At 43.4% G+C, this 26,534-nt stretch overlaps 2 protein-coding genes across 3 annotated transcripts; one reads left to right on the top strand and one right to left on the bottom strand.

Moving 5' to 3' along the window:
- Positions 1-3,989: 3,989 nt before the first annotated feature.
- On the bottom strand, positions 3,990-19,727 carry Yki (Transcriptional coactivator yki). The gene is made up of 6 exons (XM_076390718.1): positions 19,048-19,727; positions 5,511-5,734; positions 5,251-5,441; positions 4,836-5,022; positions 4,618-4,703; positions 3,990-4,529 (listed from the first exon to the last, which is right to left on the bottom strand). The coding sequence occupies exons 1-6, from the start codon at positions 19,719-19,721 to the stop codon at positions 4,434-4,436; spliced, it is 1,458 nt and encodes a 485-aa protein (XP_076246833.1). The 5' UTR covers positions 19,722-19,727; the 3' UTR covers positions 3,990-4,433.
- A 1,752-nt stretch (positions 19,728-21,479) lies between these two features.
- Positions 21,480-24,397, top strand: Hpo (serine/threonine-protein kinase hippo). Of its 2 annotated transcripts, none has more exons than XM_076391118.1 (10): positions 21,480-21,672; positions 22,175-22,255; positions 22,342-22,522; positions 22,602-22,829; positions 22,892-23,210; positions 23,285-23,418; positions 23,489-23,651; positions 23,724-23,815; positions 23,873-24,067; positions 24,218-24,397. In XM_076391118.1, exons 1-10 carry the CDS (start codon positions 21,659-21,661, stop codon positions 24,395-24,397), a joined length of 1,587 nt encoding a protein of 528 aa, XP_076247233.1. In that variant the 5' UTR covers positions 21,480-21,658. The 2 variants fall into 2 exon arrangements, with proteins under 2 accessions (XP_076247233.1, XP_076247234.1); XM_076391119.1 differs by having other exon boundaries at positions 21,487-21,672; positions 24,239-24,397.
- Positions 24,398-26,534: the final 2,137 nt, after the last annotated feature.

Below are 26,534 nucleotides of genomic sequence, written 5' to 3'. Positions count from 1 at the left end.
AAATCAGAAATCTGCCGCTTCCATCTCGTTCTAGCAGCGATGGCTGATGGCAGAGGCTGAAAGCTCGTGGAAAAAGAACACACTGAAGCGCGTTTAGGCTTTCCTCCCGTGATCGATCGATCATCCGCCAGAATGACTAGAATTTAGGATGGCTGACAGTAGTGGCAGTAGAAGTTGCGGAAGAAAGCAGAGGACTTCGAGCGAAAATTGCACAAATAAAATTCATTATTACTATTTCGAGGAACAAGGTATTGTGTTTTAGTATTTTACGATGTCCTGATGCTTAAATATTAATAGTAATTTCAATCAATTCAGGCTTAAATTACGGTGCTTCCTGGATATAGGCTCGCTGCTTACTGATGAATTTATAGCATGGGACTCGTGAGGGCAAATAAAATCCTGCCCTAAATCATTTCGAACTTCAGAGAATTTAACAAAGAGAAAGAGGAAATACCTACTGTATGAATTTAGAAAAATAAAAGAAAATACTGATTACTTTTTCCTTTTTTAAATTACATTCTTCAACAATGGTAAGGAGGGTGAAATATTCCAGGTGGACGAGGACGTAAATGATAGAGCAACACCGCTTGTCAGTACGTAAGTAAACAATATATTTATCATTATCGTTATTACTAAGGCACTTGTTACCGATATAAAAAGTGTACGTCACAAATTATTGCCAATGAGCATATTTAAATACTGATATTAAACAACTAATTGCTTCTCGTATTGTAATCTCAGATATTACGGATGCGCCACCTAAGGGGAGTCTGAAGACTTTTTCATCTTTATTTTGTTACTGTAGTCGACTGGGTGATCAATAAACGCTCTCCACTTCGTAAGACAATGATTCCCCGCGCGTTAATGAAGGCACTTTGTAAGAGGTGTTTTTTTCCCCCTCTCCTGACGATGCTCTGTTTGCTGCCCCCCCTCCCATCCCTCCCTCCCATCGCCCCCTCCCCTAAACATAACAACTAAATTGAGTTTAGACTAAAAGCAAGATACGGTGTATGGTAATATTAATATTATCGTTAACTAGCAATTAAAAATAATACATTAAATGTATCTGAACCTGACATGCCTGGAAGCTATCGCAATCGGGAGTAACGCTGTTCGTACGCGAACGTAAGAACGACTGACTCGCTGAAGCGCATTGATCTCTCGTTGATCCTCGTCGACGATGGTAACTTTCGTGGATCGCGTGACTCGAAGATTCCATTACGGTTTCTTGTACAGTTGATAGCGTGGTGACGAACAGAAAACACGGTAAACGTCAACGATTAACAAAATAAAAGACTTTGTGCCTATCGACATCATTAACGACATAAAATCGAACGTTACGCGTCTAAAACAACCCTCGACAATTTTTCTTACGTGGACACATGCACTCCTCGAGCCACGAGTATCGTAATTCTCTCGTTTCGTTAACTTTCTTTGCTGTCTGTATTTTTACAATACTATGCAGACACTCGTGACTCGGGAAACGATGCGTCGCTTCGATATTCGAAGAGTGGAAATAAAAAAAACTGTAAATGCCACTTTAAAAAATATTTTTCTTTTTCATAAAAAGGACTATATCAAGGCCAATTGCTTTCCTCGCAACTTTAATTTTGGCACCTACAGCTTTCTTTGTTCTCACTCTTCATGTTTCTTTGTAAAACTCTTTTTTATTGTATACGTGTGTAAAATGAGTCTTCGGTCTACCGTGTTTTATGTTGATACATGTAACTATACAGCGATCGCTTTCCAAGTTTCAGTCGAATAATACAGATAGTAACACAAATATCGAATGAATATTACATGATCGTTTCATTACTCCATTAAAAAATAAAAAGAAAGAGGTCGAATACTCGCTACTCGCACGGCTAACATTGTAGACAGAAAAAAAGAATTCTCAAACCGAGCAGCGCGAGTAGCTATAAAAACGAAAGTATGACTCGCGTCTCCGGAACTTTTCCTTGCAGCGGGAAAAGGCGGGAGAGCTCGTAACGATTTTTCCCCAATTTATTTGACTCCTGCCAAGGCAACCATTCGATTTTCGACCGCGCTGGGGCAGACGTAACTGCGACGATTCAATAACAATCAAATTCGATGATCAACAAATAATAAACTTTAACAAGATAATGTTTTGATTATTGAGAAAATAAAATCGCTTCTCTTCCTCTCCACTTCCGGCAGAAAAAGGAACGTAAAACGTGAAATAGATCAGATCGGATAAAATACATGATTGCGCGACTGTTATCACTGGTAACACTTATCGAACCTTATCGCCGCCTTCTCTCGAACCAACAAATCAAGTTACGTCAACCTCCGTTTCATTTTTCTCTCTTTTCTTTTTTCTTCTTTCATTTACGACGCATGTAAACGCTTAAGCTGCCACGTAACTAAATATATATAATATATATATGTGTGTATATGTACGCACGCTGTATCCTCTTTACCGAGTCGCTTTGATTATTCGGTAATAACCATTGCTATTTGTTGTCTCTCGAGAAACAGACAAGTACAAGATTAACGGCCTCTTTTTTCCTTTTCGTCGTTCCTGTGTCTCCCCAAAAACAGGGAGAGAACGAGGAACGAGAAAAAAACAATCCTTAAGGCTAAAGATATTTAAAGATAATCTATAAATATCATATACTCTCCTTTTGTAATCTCCATTAATATAACTGTATGTAGTATAAAACGTAAGAGAATTTTACAATCTAACAGCGTTTTCAAAATACCAATATAACTGCAATTCGTAACAAGTATAGACTTTATATATAAAAAAAATATATATATTCATTTTGTGTTCCCCTCTTCGAAGTATTTAAAAAGGGTCTAAAAAAACGTGTTTGCCTATTTTAACAATTACCACATGTTCACGTAAAACATCTCGTATGGACGGTTATTGCTTTGAAAGATGACGATCGATATAACATATGTATCGTCGTTACGATTGATTGCAAAGAAAAGGCACTTCGTTTATAAGCATATATCGCTTGTAAAATATAATCTGAGCATTATCGACACTCGATTGCAGTGTATATGTAATGTATGTATATATATATTTATGTGTGTGTGTATGTATATATATATGTATATATATACTTTGGACACACGATTCGAAGAAATCTGTTTCGAATCTAAATCATACGCGCAACACGATTTGTTCCGTATGCCAACTCTTCAAGGTATAGACAAGTGTCCGTGCGTTAAAAATGCTTCGATACTTTTAGACGTTGCTCGCGGTTACTTCCGGAAACATCGTATGTATAAAGATCACCGCTATTCGAATAAAATATCGTTATTTATCGAACATCATACCTTTCGTATTTCCTCATCTTTCGCGTAGTTTCCTCGTAAATCAATTGCACTTGTTTTGCGTTCCATTTCACGATATTCAATGCACGTTGATATCCCGTGAACACATCAGGTATGGTGCTTCTTTCCCATTTTAAAATTTAAATCACACGCGAGATCTATGATCGTTCACATCTGATATGTCATGATATCAGATTAGTACCTTTGTAAACCAACGTGATATAAATATAATTAAACAACAATTTACTTGTCTACTCCGTACTATCGGGAAGTATATCGAGCAGCTGTCCTTCCTTCACTGCGCTGCATTTTATCAATGACCGAGCGGGTACGCCACAGGTAAATATTATTACCAAAATATTCAGTCCTTTCTCTCCCTCTCCCTCTCTTACAATGCTTTATAGAAATACAAACTTATATACAAAATGTAGGGGGGGAAGAAATGCACTCACACGCATACGGCATACGAACGTCCAAACACTCTTGTAGTTAGAGAGAAAGAGAAAGACCTGGATACGTCCATTTACATGTACACGATGTCCCAAAATGTCAGTGATCCAATATTGAAGGTTATGTTTCTCGTTCACTTCTTGTGACACACGTTTGATTGTTACACGTAATAAGCGGTAGAAACGGTAACGAAACGTTCGTTTATCAAATAGCCTTGGCGGGTAATTGCGGCCTGCTCAAAATTCTGAAAAATCTCTCTAGGAAGACGCGACACAAGCTTGCCATGAACACTAGATCTCAAGGCTTGAATTTGACCGTTTTTACCTCCTTTTACTCGTTGCTCGGTGAACGCGAGCGGATAAAGCAGAATTTATTTGTTGAAACTAAATAAAAAACACAACCTTACGTGTCGATACTTTTGGGACATCCTGTGAATGTTCCTGTATATACGTTGAGCATAGCGTGCTGTAATCGAGGCTCCTTTTTACACAAACGTTTCTAATTTCCTCTCTTTCACGTGCGTATTTGTTTTTTTTTTTCTTTATGGAATAGTCTCATTATTTTACTGGTAAGACCCTCTAGAATCGTTCCACTCAGTTTAGACGTTATTGAATTTGCAATTTTTATCGAGTCGATTTCACAAATTGCTTGCCTGTCATAGACAATTCCCCGCCGCCAAACTACAGCCACGTCAGCACGTTTTCAGGTTTCGTCGTGTTCGGATTTATGAGCGATTGCACGTCGTCCAAAATATCGCTACTGAAATCTTCGCTCAACTGAAACCAAGAAATCACAAATCGAACATTACCTCGGGAACACTTTAATCGATACATTAACAAGCGCTGTTTAATCGTGAATAAGCACCTGTAACGATGGGACGAGATCATCGGTCGAGTCGATGTTATCACTCAAAGTAGAAAGATCTGGTGTCTCCATGGGTGCGCCTCCATCTACCAAACAACGATACCCTTTAATTATGGATTACCATTACACGAGCAGTTCTAAAAACTGATGGAAAAACAACCCGTTGTCTTCCTATCAGCGCTTCATAATATATTTCTACACCTGGGGGGATATCTCACCGCTTGTACCATCCATGTTGTCATCTATGTTCGCCAGAAAGTCTTCCGGAGTGTGAGGAAGAGAGTAAGCAGAGCCAAGACCCAGGCCACTGTCCGCGCTCTCCTGACGTGCGTGTTGCTCATTAATTCCCGATAAGAATGGATCCATCGCTGCTTCGGTAGTGCTTTGTCGGAGCATCAACTCTTGCTGCAAATAAAATCCAGCGTTACAATGTCTGGAGAAAACACTGTTTATATATACAGGGTGTATCAGAAAATATGGGACATTTTTAGAAGGCTGCTTCTAGGATATCTATACATAATTTCTAGCATATCTATACATGAACTTCTTTCGTTGTCTATGTATGTAGAGTCTACCCTCTGTCCCCCTTTCCTGATAAGTCCTGTATTGGAACTAGACATCCTCTACACCAACCTGACGCATGATTTCCTGCTGCCGTTGCTTGAGACGTTCGCGTTCCATCTGCAGCGACTGAAGACGAAGTTTCTGTTGACACACTTGCAACGTTTGACTGCTCTGTATGCCACCACCTGTGGGTTGCTGTTGTTGCAGCCAATTCTGCGGCAGCATAGCACCAGAAGTTGGAGCCCTCTGAAGATGGGTCGCTGAAAGATCAGTCTATCGTCAGAGAGGGGCTTCTTTTCATAATTATTCATCAATTAACGATCACTTACGGATTCTCGGATCGAACCAGGAGGTGGTGCGCGTCTGGTGATTGATAAAATAGATCTCCCCTTCAGGAGTGCGTGCCTGTTCCCAGCCATCTGGTAGCGGGCCCAGGGCATTGGTAGCACCGCTGCTCGATTTCCCATTGTCGACGGCGGCGGCCACGGCGGCCACGTTCGCCGCGGCCGCTGTTTTCCGCGGATCCTCCCATGTCGTGGTTCGCGTCAGGTGGCTGGAAAATAAAATGATAGCCACGGTTACGGGCGTGCACGTCGACGTATGCTATTTTGTACGTATAGGCGGCGTGGCCCCGTGCAGAAACTGAATACGCCACGGCACGTACAGTTATCCACATATAGTAGGCGCATTCTAAAAATAGTTCCATTCAAAAGACGACGCGAAGGAGTAACAGCAGGCGCCCCGGCCTAGCGGTGTGCTCGCTACGTGAATTTTCAACAGCGTCTCGAATAAAACGGTATTCCGCGGGATCGGCGAAACGGACGTCCATGATCGGAAGTTCGGCACCTCGGGAGAGAAATAACTCGCGAACGATTCCTCTTCGACCGCCCACGACTCGTTCGAGGAAACGATATTCCGTCTCTTTATTCGCTCGTTCGTAGGATTCGTTTCGAAACACGCGGGGACGTCGTGTATCGTATTTTAAAACGCTTCATGGAAACAAATCGCGGCGGGACTAGCGATGGCTGCTCGAACACTTCGAATTCACACGAATCTGCACATAGAACAAGAAATTCCTACTTTTTCGACTGCAATCTTCTTCGAAATTTAAAACTAGTGCCACTGGTTCTATGGTCGCTATGAACGCTTGGTACCTTGTATACTGCCTAGTGCTATTTTGCGCTAAACTGAGACGCAAAATGTTCAAGCTTATCCAAAGATGCAGAAGACTCAATTCCACATTCTTCTGTAGTTACTACCTTTCTCTATAGTTGGGCAGTATAGTAGTACAACGAATATCTGCCTGTGTCTTTTCCTCTTTATTTTACTGTTTCTTAACTTATTTCTACTAGTGTGTTCTTCTTTTCTTTCCTCATTCTTGGATAATTAAGAACCCCTGAAAGTTTTAACAAGCCTTGAATCTCGAATTCCTCCTAGCTCTTAGGTTTTGAAAATCTTGGAAGTCTGATCATTCTAAATCGATAATTATAAATATCTTGAAGGTCTATACAGATCTTTCTGTGTAAATAGCGCTATTAACATAAGGAATAAAGTATTACAGAAAGTTTGGGAAGCTCGAGTCGTGTTTCAAGACTTTCAAGAGACTTCTAGGCTTCGAGCCATCGAAACATCCTAGTCTCGAAGACCTTAGAGCCGCTTATCGCGTGCCCCCTGCGATCGCTCCTACTCCCAGCTCCGTTTCGAGACCTGTGATCGTGGTCCTTGAAACGGTACCGTACCCATGCGAGATTCGATCGGCCTCTCCACTCGCCGACAGATCGTGCTTAATTAAATTCGAAACGCGTCGTTTCGGGCCGCGGACCCGGAGATGAAGTTGTTTCATCCGAAACGGCTTTAGTTGCACGAAAACACTACGTTTCTCACTCTCGACAAAAATAGCGGCTAATGGCTGTGATTGCCGATCCCCCGTCCTCCTCCGCCACCACCTCGCCGCCTCTCCGCCTCGCCTCCTCTTCGTCGTCCTCGTCGTTCCTCGTCTTCCCTCTACCCTAAACGTATTTACCTTACTCGCGTGTCATTTTTCAGACGGGAGGAAGTGGAAAACACTACACCCGACCGACCAGCTCCACTCTTATTTACCTTCGTGAAACGAATACCTTGCGAACCGGCTACCTTGCCTGACTCCAAAGAAATTTTAGACACTGAGGGACATGCGCTGGAGAAGCGACACTCAGTTTAATACACAGAAATTTTCCGATTCGCTGGTATCAAACACCCTGTAAACGATACACGATACTATTCTTTTTTATCTTCTTCCATGATGAACGTGAGAAGTGGAGTCGAGGTTTCTTTCTCAATGAAAAAGTTCGAGAGAGTATAAAATTCGAGAGCAGGGTAGTGGAGCTCGTTTCTGTAATGCCAGGCCACGCTGCTGGCGCACAGCTCGCGAGCAGCTCTCGAACTGTGTTCATCAGTAGTGTAGACATTTTTGCGACCAGCGAACAATAAATAGAGAACTCCTGAGTGAACAACGAACACTGTTTGCTCGGGATGCAGTACATCAAAGGGTCTCGAGCTCACAGTCTACGACTATTCGAAAGCAGTTCGCGAACTGTTCACGAGCTTCAATCTGAACACGCTGTCGTTTTCATTCGTAAACTGCTTGCAGTGTGGACCTGGCATAATAGGTGCAACGCAGCTGCGATCTTTCTCCCGAGAAATGGTCTTGAGTCACTCGGTGTTTCGCCAAAACCGTGGCTCGTTAGTATTCCATTCAGAACTTAATGCGTATCGCTTAAGTCATCGGCAAGGACGCAAACAAGTTCTCTATAAATCGGAGCGGTATCGTCGCGGCTCGATTCGCGGTATTTCCGTGGCGAGAAACAAATCTTCTTACCGCGGTTAATAATACCCGACGGAGCAAAACGTTTGACGTAGTTTTAACATTAAGAGCATTATCGAAACGGAATGTGTATTCGATCGTGTCGAGCTGCACGCGCTACTCGGGGGCCGCGAGAAAACGAGACGGCGCTCTCGTCGATCGTCAGATAACCAGAGGCTGTGTTTATGCTTGCTTATCGATCACCGGAAGTTCGAGCTACGTCGTAACAGGTTTCATTCGAGTCCCGAACACCTCGACGCTTCTGAGCCCGGATTAGACTGATCGATTTCGAAACACGCTGCTCCCTTTTCCATGTTCTTTGAAGTACGTTTTCCTTTAGAGTAAAATGGAGCAAGAATATGTGTTCTATAGGCAGAGACACTGAAAATCGTACTTAATACAATGACTGCCATGTCATTCATATATAGACGACAATTTTTATGTGCTTTTATGTGTTTTTATGTGTATTTATAGTATTTGAAACTTTTAACAAGTCTCTAATTAAGTTCGATAATGAAAGTTAGGAACACATATTATACCACGTTTACACATTCCAATTAATATCGTATTAATTTTATAAATATTTAATATTCATAGATTTTAATCAAAGTTTCCCTGTCTTAAAATTGGGTTCTATAGTCGAGTGGGGCACTCTAGAAGTGTGAGAGAATTTTTACTGAATTTAACGTGGCAGTCGTGTTAAGTATGACACAGAGTACAGTTCAACTGCCCGAGCCGAGCGTTTACCTCGAGGGAAACACCTTTCCCAGCAGAGAAAAGTGTTTGCTCCGAGAGAGCGGCGTTCCTCGTCAGAGGAAATTGAAAACTAGGGGTGGGTCGAAGCCTAATTTTGCATATTCTCGAAACTTGTTACGCTCTTTCTCTACTCTATTAAATTCCCTTTTAATCGACCATGCAGCCAGATGAATCGAAAAGTCACAAAACACTGCCGACGCTTGCTTACTGCAATATATTCTAAACAATTTCTTCAAACCTGAATGCCCCTTTCTCAACTAACTTTCGAGAGTTTCGACTCCCGAGAAAAACCTGCAATCCTTCGACTCCCCGAAACTCGAAGGCTCGAAACCTCTCGCGCCTCCAAAGCTGTCGAGACCTCGAGATTTCGAGAAATCCATCCCTATTGAAAACCTATCCTCCGGGTAGTCGCGATCGGTGGCATAGCAGAATACAGAACGTCGGTGTGTTCCAAAAGCTACATGTCGCGGGTCTCTCCGGGAGCGGTTGGATGCGTTCCAAGAGAGTCGAGTCGAGCCGAGTCGCGGTGGAGAGGACTGCCGCAGTGGGCAGAGAGGCAAGGGTGGAAGGGAAGCGAAACGAGGCGAAGAGGGAGAGGTGAGCGACTGGGCGAGCAAGCGAGCCGCGGCGGGCCAGGCAGGCGAGCAGGCGAGCGAGCAGGCGAAGAGAACAGGCGGCCAGGCAAGCAGGCAGCCAGCTCGAGAGCATTGGAGAATTACAAGAGGGTTTCTGTGTGGCGCACGGCATACGGACTACGATGTATTTTTACTCCGGACATCACGGCGCCGGACAACTCGTAAATAGACACTCTCGCACCGACGCTCTCTTTCGCCTGCCTGCTCTTCTCTCCCGTCGTCGTGGTCGTCTTCGTCGTGATCGTCGTGATCGTCGTGCTCGTCGTTGTCGTCTTGCGACAAGAGCGTCGCCTCCCTCTGCTACCCCCGGGAGCCTCGACAGGCGGCTCGTCGCCCCTTAAACGCGCGAGCACTGTCAACGCGATCTTTAAAAACCCCTTAAGACCAGTCTTTCTGGTAACGCTTCGCACTCGCTGCCGATCAGGAAGGACAGAGCTCTCCAAACTGCCAGCCACGCGGCTCCCCGTTAACTAAACCCACAAGTCGCACGCGAAGGCGCGGGGCCGGCAGTCTGGGGAATATCCTCATCACGCGCTGGCGCGTGGGCGGCAGGATGAAACTATTATAATAAAATAAGGAATCGTGTCGCGGAAGAAGTAACGAGATGTAACAGATTAGAATACATGTCTGCGTTAACACGAGCATGGTCGTCAAGGGGTTACGATCTGGTGGTCTACAGTTGCCACAGGTCTGTGCTGGGTACCACCTATGCTGTCTCGCGTGGAGAATCGCTTTCTCGTTGCAGAAGCAATTTCGAAGCGGAGAGGCCCCCCTTGATCGATTAGCAATTTCCTCCTTCGCTTTCCCTGGCACGTCAGTCGCTGATTGAGCAAGGAGATGTGCTCGGAGCAAACAGAGCAATCCTGTTTTCTGAAAGTTGCGCGGCTGAAATCGTCCAGCTTGATTCAAGACCAGAGCAAGAAACGATCGTATTGAATGAATGAAGTAGCCCGGTGAAACCTGGCACGACGTATCGGGACGCCGTGCTCCTAGCTGTGAAAATACGCGGCCGCGAATAACGAAACAATATTAACGGGGCGATTAAGATGTCATAGACGGTATTTATGGAGCGACTCGGAAACGCTAACGGTACACGAAATTTCGAGTTAAATGCGACACGGCGCCACCGAGCCGATTCATACCCGGAAAGATTCTTTATCTGAACGAGATCTATGAGTAACGTCGGCGAAGGTTACCGCAGAGCTAGAGATTTTTAGAGATAGATCTGGCTCGAAAATATCCTGCAACACGGCAAGTGCATTACCGATGCCACTGGTCTGATCGATAAGGCGCTTGCAGTGGTACTCGTAGGTAGAAGAGAAATTGGCTAAGTATCAGAGACTAAAGACACCCTTGTTATCAGACCTTCATAGAATTTAAACAAACAGAGAGTTACTACAAGATGTAAAGGAGAAGGCCTAGAAGAGGAGGTAAAAGGGTTTGACAAAGAAGAATAAAGAAGAAAAAAATTGGCCAAATATCGGAGAAAGGAGAAGACCTAGAAAAGGAGGTAAAAGTGTTTACTAAAGAAGAGTAAAGTTGAAAACATAGACAAGTAAAAAGTGAAAGGACAGTAAAACAGATAGGAAAAACAAAATCAGAAGAAGAAGAAAGGCAGAAAGAAACGTAGTGAATAAGAAGGAAAAAAGCAAAGGACAGAAGGAAAAAACAGAGAACCTGAACAGGGAGATAGAGTAGAAGAAGAAATGAAGAACAACACGAAAGAGAAAAAGAAGTTACTAATCACAATTTCCATACATATAGGTTCATCGTGAGTCCCCAAGCTTCCACGTCTCTCTACGAAGTAGCTACAGTAGTGTCCCCGAGCGGGAATCGGTAATCGCGAAGTCGAAGGAGCGAAGCAAGGCGAGCCGAGGACACTCGCGCTGCCTTGAACTTTCGATACATTCGAGGTATTCCGAGAGATTTGTCCTCCTATCTATTCTGTCGCGTTCGCGGGCCAACACTCTCGCGCACAGGTGTGTCGGGGTCTTTAGCCTCGCCGCGGCAAGGTAAAAACATCGATCTTCTCCCATAGACCGATCGCAGCAGGCTTCACGGAGGAAATCGCGCAGAAATGAGCCGAGGTGCCTCGATCGCGATCAACGCACGTACCGAGGACGTCGCGGCGCTCGTCAGACAAATAGATCGAACGTGACGTACGAATAAAATAAACTCTGCCCGTGCCTCGTTTATCTCGCGCGTTTTTAGCTCTCCTCGAGCGTCACGGTTCTTGCTTATCACGTCCACCTTTCCTTTATCGAGAGGAACGTCCCTCCGCGACGATACCGAACGAACGACCGACGACTGGCCTGTGGACGTCGTCTTCGACCGTGTTATCGGCATTCGCGACGCCGCGAAAAACGCTATCTCGCGACAGCGACTGCGTCACGATCGTCCCCTGAGTTTCCTCCGCGACGCGCTAATCGACTTTTCGAAACGGAGAGGACGACCTGGGACACCAGGCGACGAGATCGCTGGAGACGGGGACAGAGGAAAAACGTCCGCAACCGATCTGACCCTGAACATAACAGGATGCCGATGTCGCCCGAGCGCGAGCTCGCGACTTTCACTGCATTCGAAAATGCATACTAAACGTCCTCGAGATGAATTTACGGGTGAACTGACTGGGATACATCTATCCTATGTCCACAGCCGGGTTTAGGTGTAGAATAAACAGGCTACATGGAAAAGAATGTCGAGTCTCTTGTAGAATTTATATAAGTTCTCCAATAAGCATGAGTTTAATGATATTAGTAAGAGTTAACTTTGTTATTTTATAAAGATCTATAGCATAGAATCATAGCTACGAAAGTGTATACTGTTTAACAACTTCGTTACTTAGTTATTTAGGAGACTTTTGCAAGATCTGTGTGGCCATTTTTTTCCATGCAGAAGGGGGATAAATATAAAAGCCTAAGGTGTTAGAAATTTAAATCCGTCTCTACTGTCAGACCTTTTGAAAATTTTCCACGCCTCGTGTCTCCTCGATACTCGCTGCTGACGAATCGATATCGGTTCCAAGTGGTCCTCCAAACGCGCGAAAATTCGAAGATTTAAAAATGTCGAAATTTGAACATACTTAAATACCGAAATATTCTTGAATCTCTATTTGACGTAACAGTGTTATCGTCGAGTGTGCAGGTTTTCCAGGAATTTCGGGGGCCTCCCGCCAAAACGCTGACAGAGTTCGCGAAACGCCTCGATAGAGAGGACTCATCCGCTGCCGTGCGAATTCCACGGATAAAATGTGACTCTACTCGTGACTAATGTTTCGTCAAACGATACAGTTGACGAGAAGCCTTGGATGCCTGGCTCCCGTCGTGTCTCGTGTGTTCACCTGGCGGCGAAACGTGTTTCCTCCACTTGCCAACGCCTCTCGTTCGGAGTACACGTCCCTGCGTTAACGTCGCTCCCACACACTCGCGTCGTTGCGATAACGAAGCTTTTCGCGGAGAATAGAGCGACCATGGGTTACGAGGAACGATGAAACGGGCGAAGGAAACGATCGGTCTACTGGTTTCGCGAGGTAGCTCCGTTTCGAGGCGCACAGTTGCTCTCCTCGAGGTGTGTAATACGCGAGCCTAGGTAACGGGACTAACGTATAACATTATACGGCGAGGTGGCGCGCTCGCGAGCGCAGGAAACGGAGAATCGAAGAAAAAATACGGACATAGCGAACGGAGAATCCTTTCAAGGTTTCGAGGAGGAGTCGATGGAGTTTTTGTAAATGGAAGAATAGATTTTACTGTGGAATGTGATATATTATTTACTGCTAATGAGAAGTACAATCAAGCCCTAAGAGAACAGCAAGTTGGAAGATTAATTTGACCTGCTCTGGTTCGATGATACGCCACGTGTTTACTCAGTTATTTTTTAGTTCAAGAGCGAACGATATGCAACACATGCAACTATATCGCTACGTGCAACTCTGAAGACGTTTTTCAACGCAGCCCGAGTGTCGAACTCTGTAACTGTATTATTTCGCCTTGAACCAGATAAAAGAACGTCTCACAGAATACACTCTTCCTCGCCAGATTACCTGGACAAACGAGAAGACTGCTTTATACAATAAATCATGGTGTTATGCAATCTGAAAATAAACATAACTAAAGAAAGACAAGCCATCAAACATTCCATAGATAATAGATAGAGAGTCTCGAATTAATTTCCTCTGAAGTCTCAAATTTTACCACTATTCTAGACAGCGTTCGCCCATAGCTTCGCGATGGAATTCGACTCGCTAATAGTCCCGAGCATCTCTCCTTTTTCCTGCTGATGGGGCAGAATATAGAATAGACGCGGAACAGTGACGAGCCGAGGAGACGCTTCCTAGAAGGATCTCAAAGAGTCAGTTTGTTCGCGGCTCGAATCACGTTTCAATTACGCAAATTAGATTCTAATAAGTCCCGGTTCTGGATAAGGTCCAAAAGCTCGGAGGAGAGACCGAGAGGTAATTGGACGAGCTGGCGAGGAAAGGGAGGGAATAAAAGAGCGAGAGAAGAGGACGATGCGCCTCAGCATGTGTGTGTAGGTGCGTGCATCGTCCACAGACTTCAATATAATACACTAGACTGCTGACTTCTGTCTATAAAGCGTCCCAACTTTTATCTACGAATTTCATGTATAGACTAAAGCACGTGTGCCACGAAAAGAAGCAAAACCACACACTTCTATATAATATAGAAGTCTGTGTATGTATAAGTATCTGTATACACATTTTCTGGGTACATTTGTCCCACAGTTAAACACGAGTTTCCTGTCTAGTGTACATTCAGCTTCTAAAGTATTGACATGTATTCCTAAAACACCCTGTATACAGGTTGATCAGTTTATCTGGAAAGCTTCTGAGTGTTGGCAGCACTTCCAACGCTGACAGCGTCTGCAATAAATGCTGCCAACACTCGGACGGTTTCCAGTTAAACTGCTCACCCTGTAGAAGTCTGTGGCACCGTCTCACGGCAGTCATTACCGCATAATGCAACGCGCAACCGGCGCGTGGTGCTGCTCGCGGTTGGCTGCGCTTCTTTTGCGCCTCGAACCCGAGGAAACTCAGAACTCTCTCGCTCGGCCGCCTCCGTCCCTCTGTTACGTCTATCGTGAAACGCAGACAAGCTTTTTCTCCTTCCCGACGACGATCATTTTCAACGCGAGCCCGTCGTTTCCTACCCAGCTGAACGATCGAACAATATTTACGTTGGATCGCCAGCCACTGGATCGCCATAAACTAATCGCCACCGCGAACATGTAACTCGATAAACTCGTCGATAGCGCAGCGAGTTGGCGCGGGCAAACAATCGCTGGACGAGCCGCTACTTTCCTTCCTTCACCTTTTCGAGCCGCTTCCTGCCTCGCGAATAAGCTTAGCGGGGCTTGCCGCGATGTGAATCGAGAAGTTCGAAGAGTTTTGCACTTTAAGTAAAGCTGGATTAGAGACGCAGGCCCTAGGGATTAGTAGACCCTTGTGGTGAATGTTCTGAGCCCTTTCTTTCATTATTTTCTTCGTGTTACTTAAGCACATTACTTGTGGCTTTTGAAGAAAACGATTGATAGATCCAATAGAATTTTTTTCTTGGGTATTTGTGGAAATTTATTTTAATAATTATATGAAAAGTGAAGCCTCTTGAAGGGTGAGGCCTGAGACTTTAGCCCCCTCTTTCTTAGTACCTTTCTTAACAGGCCTGACTTAGGGGCTTAAATTCTTTCTGGAATATGATGAATTTTAGAGAACTACAGGGGCAATTAAATTGCAATTAACAGGCGGCATAGAAAGGTCAAGGCTCGTAAAGTGTACGGTAACCTGTCGACGAGTTTGACTACGTACTTTCGCGATGGTATCTTGGATGGTAATGCCTGTTCGAGTTTCAGGCTGAAAACAGACGGCTGGGAGGAAAACGAGCGGAAACGCGACGCGCCAGTAAACGCTCGATTTCCCTCCACGAAATTAGTCTCGGGCGAACCAGTGACTATCGATAATGGTAGCTTCTGAGCCTCCCATATCGTTTACCAGCGGATTAACCGCGAGATAAGACGCAACGTCTCGGCAACAAAGAGTTGAGATTCAGGATCGTATCTGAAGATCGCCTGACAACTAATCATCTTTATATCGAAACCGAGTGAATCATTACTCCGTTCGCTCAGCGTGCTAAAATAGCTAGAACTAAGTATTTTGAATACAGGAATAGTCGAGGAGGCTTTCGATTCTCACGGGACGAAAAGGCGAAGGCAGTTCTCGGTATTCCTGAAAAGCGACCCGCCCCAGTCTTCTTTCTCACGATTTTTACGAAGCAGGTAGAACACGCAGGTGAAACAGAAATGGACGCTAAGCTCAGGTAAGTCTCCCTGAAAGACGCGCTTCCTCGAAGGAGAAAAAGGATAGGGGAGCTTCTCCAGTTTTTTCCTCTTCCCTGTGAACGGTTCTCTCGGTTCGCCAACGAAAGAAGGGAGGAAAGGAGAGAGGAGAGAGAGGCACGCTTGGAAACGCGAAGAACAATAGAGCGTGGACGCACGGGGATGAACGGAAGCCCTCGTTCAATCGGCTTTTGTAAACGAACGCGGCTGAAAGCGGAGGAGACGATGAATATTCGCGAAACAACCTGACTGGATGAATGAACAACGGGCTATCTGCGTCTCCTCGGAGCACCTGTTATCGCTGGAAGCATTGATTACTGTATATTCTGTGTATCGTGGCGTGACATCAGTCGCCTCGAATCGTAATCAGAAGTCCAGGGCAAACAATCGGGGAAGAAAAGTGTGACGCCGATCGCGTGGGAAGGGAGACGTAAATCGAACGAGGTGGAAGCATATGTTGATGAGCTTAAGCCTTTTAACTGGGTCGTTCCTCGGCAAGAAGCATCCCCTGTTTATTCGGCGGCGATTAAAGGCAAATTAACTCGTTTCGCTCGTGGAAAACGCCGCGAGTGATGCAACGCTGTATTTATTGCTTTCTCCCAAACGCGCCCGCCGAACTTTCGCGATGAGTTCACTCGTGGAACCGCTACAAGGGGTATCCGTTTTCTACGCGACTAGGAACACGGTTTCGTTCGAGGTTTAAATTAGCCTGAGGTCACACCCTACACGACCTTGGAGCGTCCTCGACACTTCCGCCCACGGAGCTGTGGCGTATAAACAGAGGAAGGTGTATTCGGACTTTGAACATCGGAGCTACTTTCTAGCTACTACGCTTTTCCTAAATTTACCCTGGACCTTAACCCTCCGAGGGCGCAGGGTTTCCTCACCTTTCTTGGGCAGACTGGGTACATTTTCTCTGTGACTATTCTTTTCTACTGCTCTAAGCTTTCGAAAAATCTGAAGAAATTCTGAGACACTTACTAAAGCCTCTACTGTAGTGCACCATCGCTGCTTGAGGCAACTAATCACAGGATTAATTACAAAGAATATAAATCCAGAAACCTCTAAAGTAATTGAAATTTCCTGTAGACAAACTACACCCACGGTTCTCACAAGGGGTTAAATAAATCTCTCTCTACGTCAACGTTCGCAGAGTATCAAAATTCGCGTGGTAAAGTAATCAGCCCTGAGAGCGCAGGGGTCCCAGCTGGGTCAAAGCACAGGTGGGTGGAAGGAGGCGAGCGAGGCGACAAAGCGCACGGGGAGCGTTTCCCACGACAGGTGACACGTGGGAATCCTAGTCACGGGGCGCAGGTGGATCAGGTTAGAGCACAGAGAGATGGCAGACGGAACGGGGAAGGGATACAGTGGGTATCGGGTAGGCGGCGGTCGAGGATCGAGGAGAGGCGACCTGTACGAGAAAGACGAGAACAAGGGACGGCGGGCACCGACGATGCTCGATGAGCTGATGGCGGTGGGGGGACGGTCGAGAAATGGGAAGAGGAACGGGAGAAACGACGAGCAGCGAGTCGAGGCGGTGATAAAGACGACGCTGACGGCCTTGAGGTATGTGGGACCACGGCACGCACACGGAACAATCACAAACGCGCCACACGGCGAAAACCATCGGGCTCGTAACAGCGTGGATACCCTCGATAAACAGGGCCGATTGAGTTCGAATTGCTTTTAAAGCAGTTAGATAGGATCGAGAGAAGCTCGCCGTCGCGGGGAAATCAGACACCTGTTCTCTGAACGACTCACCGAGCGCAACTTTGTGTTTACCTCCGTATCTGAAGGCAGATAATTCTGCGGAGTGCCTGCGTGTGGCGGCGGAAATGGCACTGGGTCACTGATCCCAGGAGCTTGTACGTGTGTACGGAAAGGACAGCGTGCGGTTGCGCCTGGGAGAAAAGGAGAACGACTTTGGTGACCCAAACGGAGTACGAATCAAGTAGCAATGAGAGGATATAGATTATAGGGGCTAATCAACCTCGATGGTGCTCCAAAAGAGAGGGTACTGTTTTGAGAATGCCTAGGTCCTGAACTCTGCAGCTTTGTACTTCTGTTTTTTAATAGAATCTCTCTTCGATATGGTAGCCTATATGTGAAGAAAATGTGAGCATAAGTAAGCTGTTTATCTGACAAATATTAAGATATTCTTCCATGTAAGATTGAGGGACCAGAAATAAAGAAAATGAAGATTGATACCTTACAGCATATTCCAGTATGTAAACCTGAAGAGATCTATACATGGACTAAATATTATCCCTGTTTCCTATTTCCTCAACAGATCCTCGCTATTAATTTCCATCCTGGATCGCGTGAACTCTGAAAATCGACTCCAAATGAGAGAGACAGCGAAAAACCTGAAGAATAGAAGGGAAGAGAAAGGTGTCGATTTTAAAGCCATGTCTCCACTGAAGCAATAGACATAGCTTAACCCTCCTACGTTCCTCTTGAAAACCTTGCGTGAAGCAATGATTTAGTATATGTATAATATCAAAGAATCAAATAGAAGACGGTACCTACACCTAGTAGGATTATTCTCTCGAAGAAGATTGACACATAGTAAGTGTATGTACACGTAGTCCTTTCTTATCTACTGCCTATTGTCTTTGATTTCTTTGAATATATCTCAAATGACTCCTTTCTCGAACTAAAACAGAATCATTCTATCTGACCTCAAAAGATTCCTCCCTCTAGAGGTTCAAGCCACGTTTACGTTAAGCAACTTTTGGTCACACAGCCAACTTGATCAAAGCTGTCCATGTAAACACAACTTCAACCAAGTTGAAACAACAATTTTGATCGACATCGAAATCGATGATAATGTGATTAGCGATAGCAACTGAAACGTTTCGAATGTGTGACATGTGTATGGGACGAAAAATTCGGATCACTTCGAACACGTTTCGAAGTTTACAGCTCTTGAAAGTCTCGATAGTTTGAATATTTATGTATCTTTGTCTAAGCAATACTATCAACATAAAGTATTAAAGAGAGTCTTCAGACTTTGAGTTCACTTTCAAGACTTTCAGCAGCTTAAACCCCTTGACAGACCAGCGCGAGTTTTCCGCGGCGGCAGCGAACTCGCGGCATCCTCTTCGCGCCAACACCAACTCCTCCGCCCGTATCCACAATTCGCTGTCGCCGCCGAAGATTCGCCTCGGCCTCCTCTAACCCTCGAACGTTCGAAGTGCCCCGAATCCTCTCAGCCTCGAACCGTACGCGCGGCTAATCAGCAGGTCCGCCCGAAGAGCCAGTAGAAGAAGCTCCACTCACTTGAGGAAGTAGATCTGTCCCTCGGGGGTGCGCGCCTGTTCCCATCCATGCGGCAGGGGACCCAGGTCGTCGACCGTGCTGATGACATCGTAGCTGCGCTGCTTCTGGTGATGGTGGTGACGCGCGTGCGGCTGGGGCGCGTGCTGGGGCGCCTGCTGAGCGGACGCGTACGTCTGCTGGAGGGAAGCGGGGCTGCTGTGGGCGCGAGGATGAGCGACGGTGAGGCCAGCCGCGGCCGCCGCCGCGACTGCAGCCGCCGCGGCCGCACCTGCGGCTCCGTTCGACCCGCTGCCTCCGCCGGCGTTCCCGCTGCCGCCAGTAGCCGATGCCCCTGCCCCTGCCCCGGCCCCTGCCCCAGCCCCGGCTGACCCGGTGCCCTGGGAGCCGGTCGCGTTGCCGCCTGGCGCGGCGGCGGCCGCGACCGCGGTGCCGAACGCCGAATCCGCCGAATTCTCCCGGGAATGCGAGATCGAGGGGCTCTTGCTGCCCGTCGACGGTGGATTGAAGAAGGAATCTGGTAGATTGCGCATGCGCAGTGGCACTTGCAGCGGACGCTTCGAGTCTGGCTTCAGGACGCTGTCGAACAGCGCCTGGAGATCGGACTCCGAATTCTGGTCGATCCTCACCACGAGATTGCTCTTAGACAACTGGTCCACGTCCTGGTTCAGCGCCATTTTGGATCACGCACTTCGGGGATCTAACGCGCTCCGTGTGTCCGTACGTCCCGTCCGTCTGTCCGTCTCCGTCGGTCCGTCTTTCCCTCCTCGTGTACCACTGGGCTGCCCACCTTTCGTTCTTCTTTATGTTAAACCCTCCGTCTCCTTCCCTCCCGCTTCTCCTCGTCTTCTATTCTATCCCGTCTATCTATCTCGTCCCGTTCCCCCTGTCGCTCTCTTTCGCGCGAGCTCCGTTCTTGCCTCTTTCTCCGTCTCTCACTCTCTCGCTCTTTCTCTCTCCCTCTCTCTCGTTCCCTCGCTCTAAGCCTCCGCGGTCCGTCTCTCTCGCGCGCCTTCCTTCTTTCCACCTTTCCACTCGCCACACGGTCAGTTTCCTCGAGTTGTCTTCTTCTTTTATTAGAAGGTACGCCTAGGCAGCACGCTGCTCTACACCGCTCGCCGTCAGTCTCTTCTCTATCCCCGAGTATAATGTCGAGCGTACACCGTCTCGTCTCGCTCTCCTCCGTCACTCCTCTGTCCCTCGACAACGCAGTAGCTTCCTCTCTGTTCCACCTGTGCGTTTCGCGCGAGACAACAAAACAAGCAGGACAATGCCGCCGCCGCCGCCACTGCCGTCGCTGCCGCCGTCGTCGTCGTCGTCGCGATTTATCACCGCCTACCCTTTGCACCGGCGCCCTCGACAACAGCCTCGAGCCCCTCGACGAGCAACGTCTCCTCCACCGTTCACAGCGATATCGCGCACCAGGAGAAATCGACTCGTTTTGCTAGCCGGCCGTCTAGCAAACGAGTGCTAGCGTTCACCGTGCGTGGACACGCGATTACGTACAGGGCCTAGAAACTCTCGTGCATTCGAGCGCTGCTCCGATACTGGCGCCATCTGACGGCGAGCCTCGGAACTAAACCGCCTGTGGCGGCGTTTTTGAATCTGGATTTTGAAACCTGGTCGACCAGACGCGACTGATTTCTTTTGCACACCTTCGAGTGGAAGGCACGAGCGCTAGAAAAATGGAATATTTATGGTACTTAGGGGCTGAGATATATTACTTTTGGTGGGAGGTTAGTAGGTAGTTCGGAGAAGCTGAGAGAGAAGGAAATTTGAGAACATTTGGGGAAAGGAAAGGATTGGATGGTAGTATAATATAATTATTAGAGTTTAGGTACTTACGTTTTTGTTGTCTATAGTCTGTTCTTAGTCTTCATTAATGATTCAATTTTTTAAGCAAAATGTTGAGGGAGTATTTTCTAAATCTAGCATTTACGAAGGGAATACTCGTAACCGCGTAGTCGTTCGTATTAAAACTGCGTAACATTTAATTATGAATCGTGTGTTATCTCCCTGATCTGTCGAAAATAATAAACATGGACAATTTTTATAAACTCCAGTAGAATAACAATGTATTTTCACATTTGGATGATTTTGTAATCTCATACTTGAAGCACAGTTTACAAAATCAGAGAAACTACACTCTACAGAAATTGCGAACGATTACCTCTTGGTTGGTTGATGATCATCTGGATCCACTTTGAGAATTGTACTTTTTTTGCCTTCCACGCGCGAGTTCGTGACTTTTCACCCATTCACGATGAAATAGAAATAGAAATTCGAAATAGAAACCTGTTTCTATTTTTATATTTGTTTCCACTTGATCCTTCACCAGCCAGGAAAATTCAAGCAGCGATGCTCGCACACATCGATTCGTTTGGAGCTCAGAGCCCATCAACTCCGCCATCTAGAAGGTAGAGATGGTCGATGGTTTTCGATATTTCGGTTGTGTGGTTACTTTAATTTATTGACAAAAATGTAACGCTTCTATTTTAAATTGACTATGTTTTTACAACCGGAATGATATCTGTTTTATCCAAGTTAAGTTGTTTGCGTAAACGTTGAAGGTGTTTTTATTCAAGTAAGACACTCGTTGACGCGAAAAGCGAAAATGTCTTCGAAGAGGTATTTTAATTGTTTTTACTTCGTGTTTTTTAAAACTGCCCGAAGTCGACGGACTCGCAGATGGAAGTTATTTGTAGCCCAGAGGAATCGTGGTCCCCTAATTTGTAGCGTGTTTCTCTTGTTACACGAAACAATCGTATCGTATCGATTCTTTGTTTCATTGTTAACCTGCATTATACATTTCGCCACATTGTTGAGGGAACTCAAGCATGCTGTCGATTCCTTGAATAAATTTGAAAAGTATTGAATGTCGAGAGCCCCTTCCATTTATTCCTTAATAATTAAAGACATTTGTTTCATGAATTTCAATGCAAATGTGAGGTAAAACATTGTAAAACCTAGCAGTGACCCTAGAAGCACTTTGTACAGGATAATTTTTGCTTAACAAAAATAAACAAGATTGTTGCAAATATTCCGTTTTTATATTGCACTGCATATCATGCAGATGAAAATATGGCATATTATCTGATTGAAAAGCTAGAATAATTTGTCTTTTTTTTAGTGAATTAAAAAAGTTGTCAGAAGAAAGTTTAACTAGACAACCAGAAGAAGTGTTTGATATAATATGTAAATTAGGAGAGGGGTGAGTTGAAAATTATATGGAAAGAATTGTGTCTTTGAAGATAGAAAATAGCTAGATGTTTAATTATGTATACCTTTTTTATGTAGATCTTATGGATCAGTTTACAAGGCATTGCATAAAGAGAGTGGGCAGGTACTTGCCATTAAACAAGTGCCTGTTGATACAGATTTACAAGAAATTATAAAAGAAATTTCTATAATGCAACAGTGTGATTCTCCATATGTTGTTAAATATTATGGAAGCTACTTTAAAAACACTGATTTATGGGTAATTTAAATATGATATACATGCTAAATAAGGTATTTTCCTATTCTTTACTCACATTAATTCTGACATAATTTCATAGATTGTAATGGAATATTGTGGAGCTGGATCTGTTAGCGATATTATGAGGCTAAGAAAGAAGACTCTTCAAGAAGATGAAATAGCAACAATCCTTAGTGATACTTTGAAGGGTTTAGAATATCTTCATTTAAGAAGAAAAATACATAGAGACATTAAGGCAGGAAATATCTTGCTCAATAATGAAGGGCATGCAAAGTTGGCTGATTTTGGAGTAGCAGGCCAATTGACTGTAAGTATAAATGTATAAGTAATTCAAATATGACAATTAATTATGAAACCTTTTTCTCCTAGGATACAATGGCAAAAAGAAATACAGTTATAGGAACTCCATTCTGGATGGCTCCAGAAGTGATACAAGAAATTGGATATGATTGTGTCGCAGACATATGGTCTCTTGGTATCACTGCATTAGAAATGGCAGAAGGCAAGCCACCATATGGTGACATACATCCAATGAGAGCAATATTTATGATACCAACTAAACCACCACCTAGCTTTAGAGAACCAGACCAATGGAGTCCAGAATTTATCGACTTTGTCAGTGGGTGCCTTGTTAAAAATCCAGAAGAAAGAGCTACTGCAACTGAGCTTCTGAATCATGAATTTATAGGTAGAGCTCAGTAAAAGCTGCTGAACTTGCTACATCTTTTTTCAGTATACTTATAATATGATATTTTATTGCAGGTAATGCCAAACAACCAAGTATTTTGAGCCAGATGATCGCAGATGCTCACGAAATACGAGAGAAACAAAGCGCGCATCGAGCTCACGTTATCAATAATGTAGCAATAAAGAACCAGAATCAAGCAGAAGATTCGGTATATACTATATTTAATACGATTACGTGCTTATTAGTATTTGATATACACTTTTAATCTTTACCTCTAGGATGAAGAAGATTGTAGTGGAACAATGAAACCCTTACCGGAGGATACAGGAACTTTAGTACCAAGTCATGATCTTCCAGACACAGGAACGCTTGTTTCTGCAATGTTAGACTTGGGAACAATGGTTATTAATAGTGACACAGATACTGAAGCAACTATGAAACGTTAGTATATCACAATACTGCACTATAATACAAAGAATCGTGGAATTAAACGATCTTACAATTAATTTACAGGACACAACACAGGGTCAGTTGAATCAGGGAAGAAGTATCGGCCATTGTTTTTAGACCATTTTGATAAAAAAGAGGCACCTGAAATAGGAAAGGTAAAATTCAAATTAAGACTATATAAAATGCAGAAGTACATATTTGGAAATTTTTAGGGTAATGGGCAGATAATTGGATCGCATAATCCAGATAATGAAAGTAAATTAGAATTACGGAGCCCTATTGAATCTCAAAGGTTTCAAAGTCACCTGCAACTACAGCTCAACCAGATTTCTCATCCTGTACAAGAACAACCTCACAATAACATATCGAAATTTCAAAATGTCTTCGCAGAACGAGATTTTGATTTCGTAAGTAATGAATGCTTGTAAATATTCGGATAGAAAAGTTTTGAGGATTTGATTTCTAAACCTCTCCAGCATTACGCATGTTTTCTGTAACTTAAAATCGATCGACGTAATGCTACCTTAGGCATCATACAAAAAAACACTTGAATATAGATAAACAACCATATCCTGCAGCTGAAGTTTCTCTCATATGAGGAACTACAGCAACGAATGGCTAATCTGGACGCAGAGATGGAGCGAGAAATCGATGAGCTAAGAAGAAGGTACCAAACGAAGAGACAACCGATTCTTGACGCTATGGACACCAAACGGAAACGTCAGCAGAACTTCTAACAGTTTGGTTACTTTTTTTATGCAAACGAGTGTGATGATGATAGATAAAGGGTGTACAGTTGTATAAATGAATAGATTTTATTCGTCTCGTCCTTCGTTTCATTAAAGAGAAGAACATTGCCCCCTTAATCAAATGTTTATCTAATTAAAAGAGTAATTAGTGATTTCAAAGTATTTTCTTCTCTATCTTAGCCAATGTTCTTCCTCTTTATGAATCAAGTACGAGTAACTAATACTAGCCAATAGCCTCACGTCACCAATGTAAATTATTTTACATGATTTAGGTGAACAAACATTATACTTAATTTTTTATCATTATATTAGTGTTATATATGCTATTCTTATAGAAATATTATAAGAGCCCATTAGCGTTCTTTCGAGATTAATGTTAAGAAGAAAAAAGCAAAGGTCGAATGCAATGGGTGAGTGGAAGAATTAGTATGCCATGTTTTTCTTCTTTTAATTTGTTAGGAAACGAATCTGTGAAGTATCCCTATGAAATTGATATTCAGTTTTTATCTTACGCTAGTCACCTATTATGCCATTTTTATTTTATTCATAATATTACATCAACAAATCATCACTCGTACGAAACATGCATGGAAATCATCGTAAAAATATATTTATATAGTATTGTGCGTTAATGTATGATTTACTTGCGAAGCGATTTTAAGTACGTGAAAAAACTTAGAAAATCTTAATGAATTTACTACCTTTTTTACTGCCATAGATATTACGCGCTTACTTACAGATATTAACATTAGGTTACGTTGAGGACTTAGTTTCCAAGTTTTATAAACTTTTTAAATCGTCAATTTTTTAGTAGTATTTTACACCATGCAAAAGAGTGATAATATCTTAAAGTCGAATATATAAATGAACTTACTAAAATTAGTCTTCCGTATTAGATTGTATTTCAATATTTCATTAACTCATTAAGGCAGTATTGAAATGGTTGGGAGTAGTCATCATAAAATAGTGAAAGGTTTAGAATTTTTTTAAACTTCTACAAATTTGCATTCTATTAAAATGCATTTCTGTTTCATCATTTTCATATTTGAAATTTTGTTCAAATATGTTACACATTTTCTATAGAAATTTGAATGTTTGATGGTAGAAATCAAACCAGAGGAACAGTAACATTATATTGAGAACATTATAACATAGTGGAGTAATTCTTTGCTGACGTTGGGCTATTTTATAAGTAGCAGAAATAGAATTATAATACTTAAATGCTATAGCCAGAACTGACTTTTCTGTTTACTTAGAAAATAACAATACAGAATAATAACATATTTTTGATATAGAAAATATGCACATTACAATGGAACGAGATTCAAATATTAATTATTATTAAATCCAGTCTTTATATAGCCCTACCATGACAAGTGGTACTATTATGATAATAGTATTGAGTAATTACTTTCTCATAATGACGAAAACGGAAAATTAAGTTCTCATTCTAAAAAAATCATGTTTCCACCGTTTAATAAAATATAGAACGCACCATTTCTTCGAAATGCTATTCCATCAACATTCATACATGCTACAGTAGTCTAATAAAAATTAATTTTATTCGTTATGTGCTCGAACAAACATTTTTCTATGTTCATTTTCCACATGTATTAGTGAAAATGCAAAAAAACATGCGGAAATGACGTTGTAAAGTAGTTATGCATTTCTATATAATTACCTATCGCATTAAACAATACGATATCGTTTCTTTGAATAAAAATCTCTTTATATTTTTTCTACAAATTGTATTCTCCTCTATATTGTTTGGGCAAAATATACAGACTGACGGCAGAAATTTGTTTTTCCAACAGATGATTACCTAATTAGCTGAAATTATAATACAACTATACAGCATAAAATATGAATTACTGCTATTTAGTATTAAAATAAAATATATTAGTAATTTTCATTTTAGGTAAATACCGAAACGATTGTTAATATGGCACGCTGCCTTTTACGTATTTGATTTTAATAATAATAAAATATTATATATACAGCGAGTTATTTCAGTTTTTTTTCTTCTTCTATCAAACATTTTTACTTTCCCAGATAAAGCGTAAGTATATTAAACAGATACTTATACTACATTCTTTAAAAGGTAATTTAAATTCAGAATTTAACA

The sequence above is a fragment of the Calliopsis andreniformis genome, unplaced genomic scaffold, assembly GCF_051401765.1.
Source record: "Calliopsis andreniformis isolate RMS-2024a unplaced genomic scaffold, iyCalAndr_principal scaffold0022, whole genome shotgun sequence".
Taxonomy (NCBI): Eukaryota; Metazoa; Arthropoda; class Insecta; order Hymenoptera; family Andrenidae; genus Calliopsis; species Calliopsis andreniformis.
The sequence above is the reverse complement of the archived record's forward strand: the minus strand, read 5'-3'. Positions and strand labels throughout refer to the sequence as shown.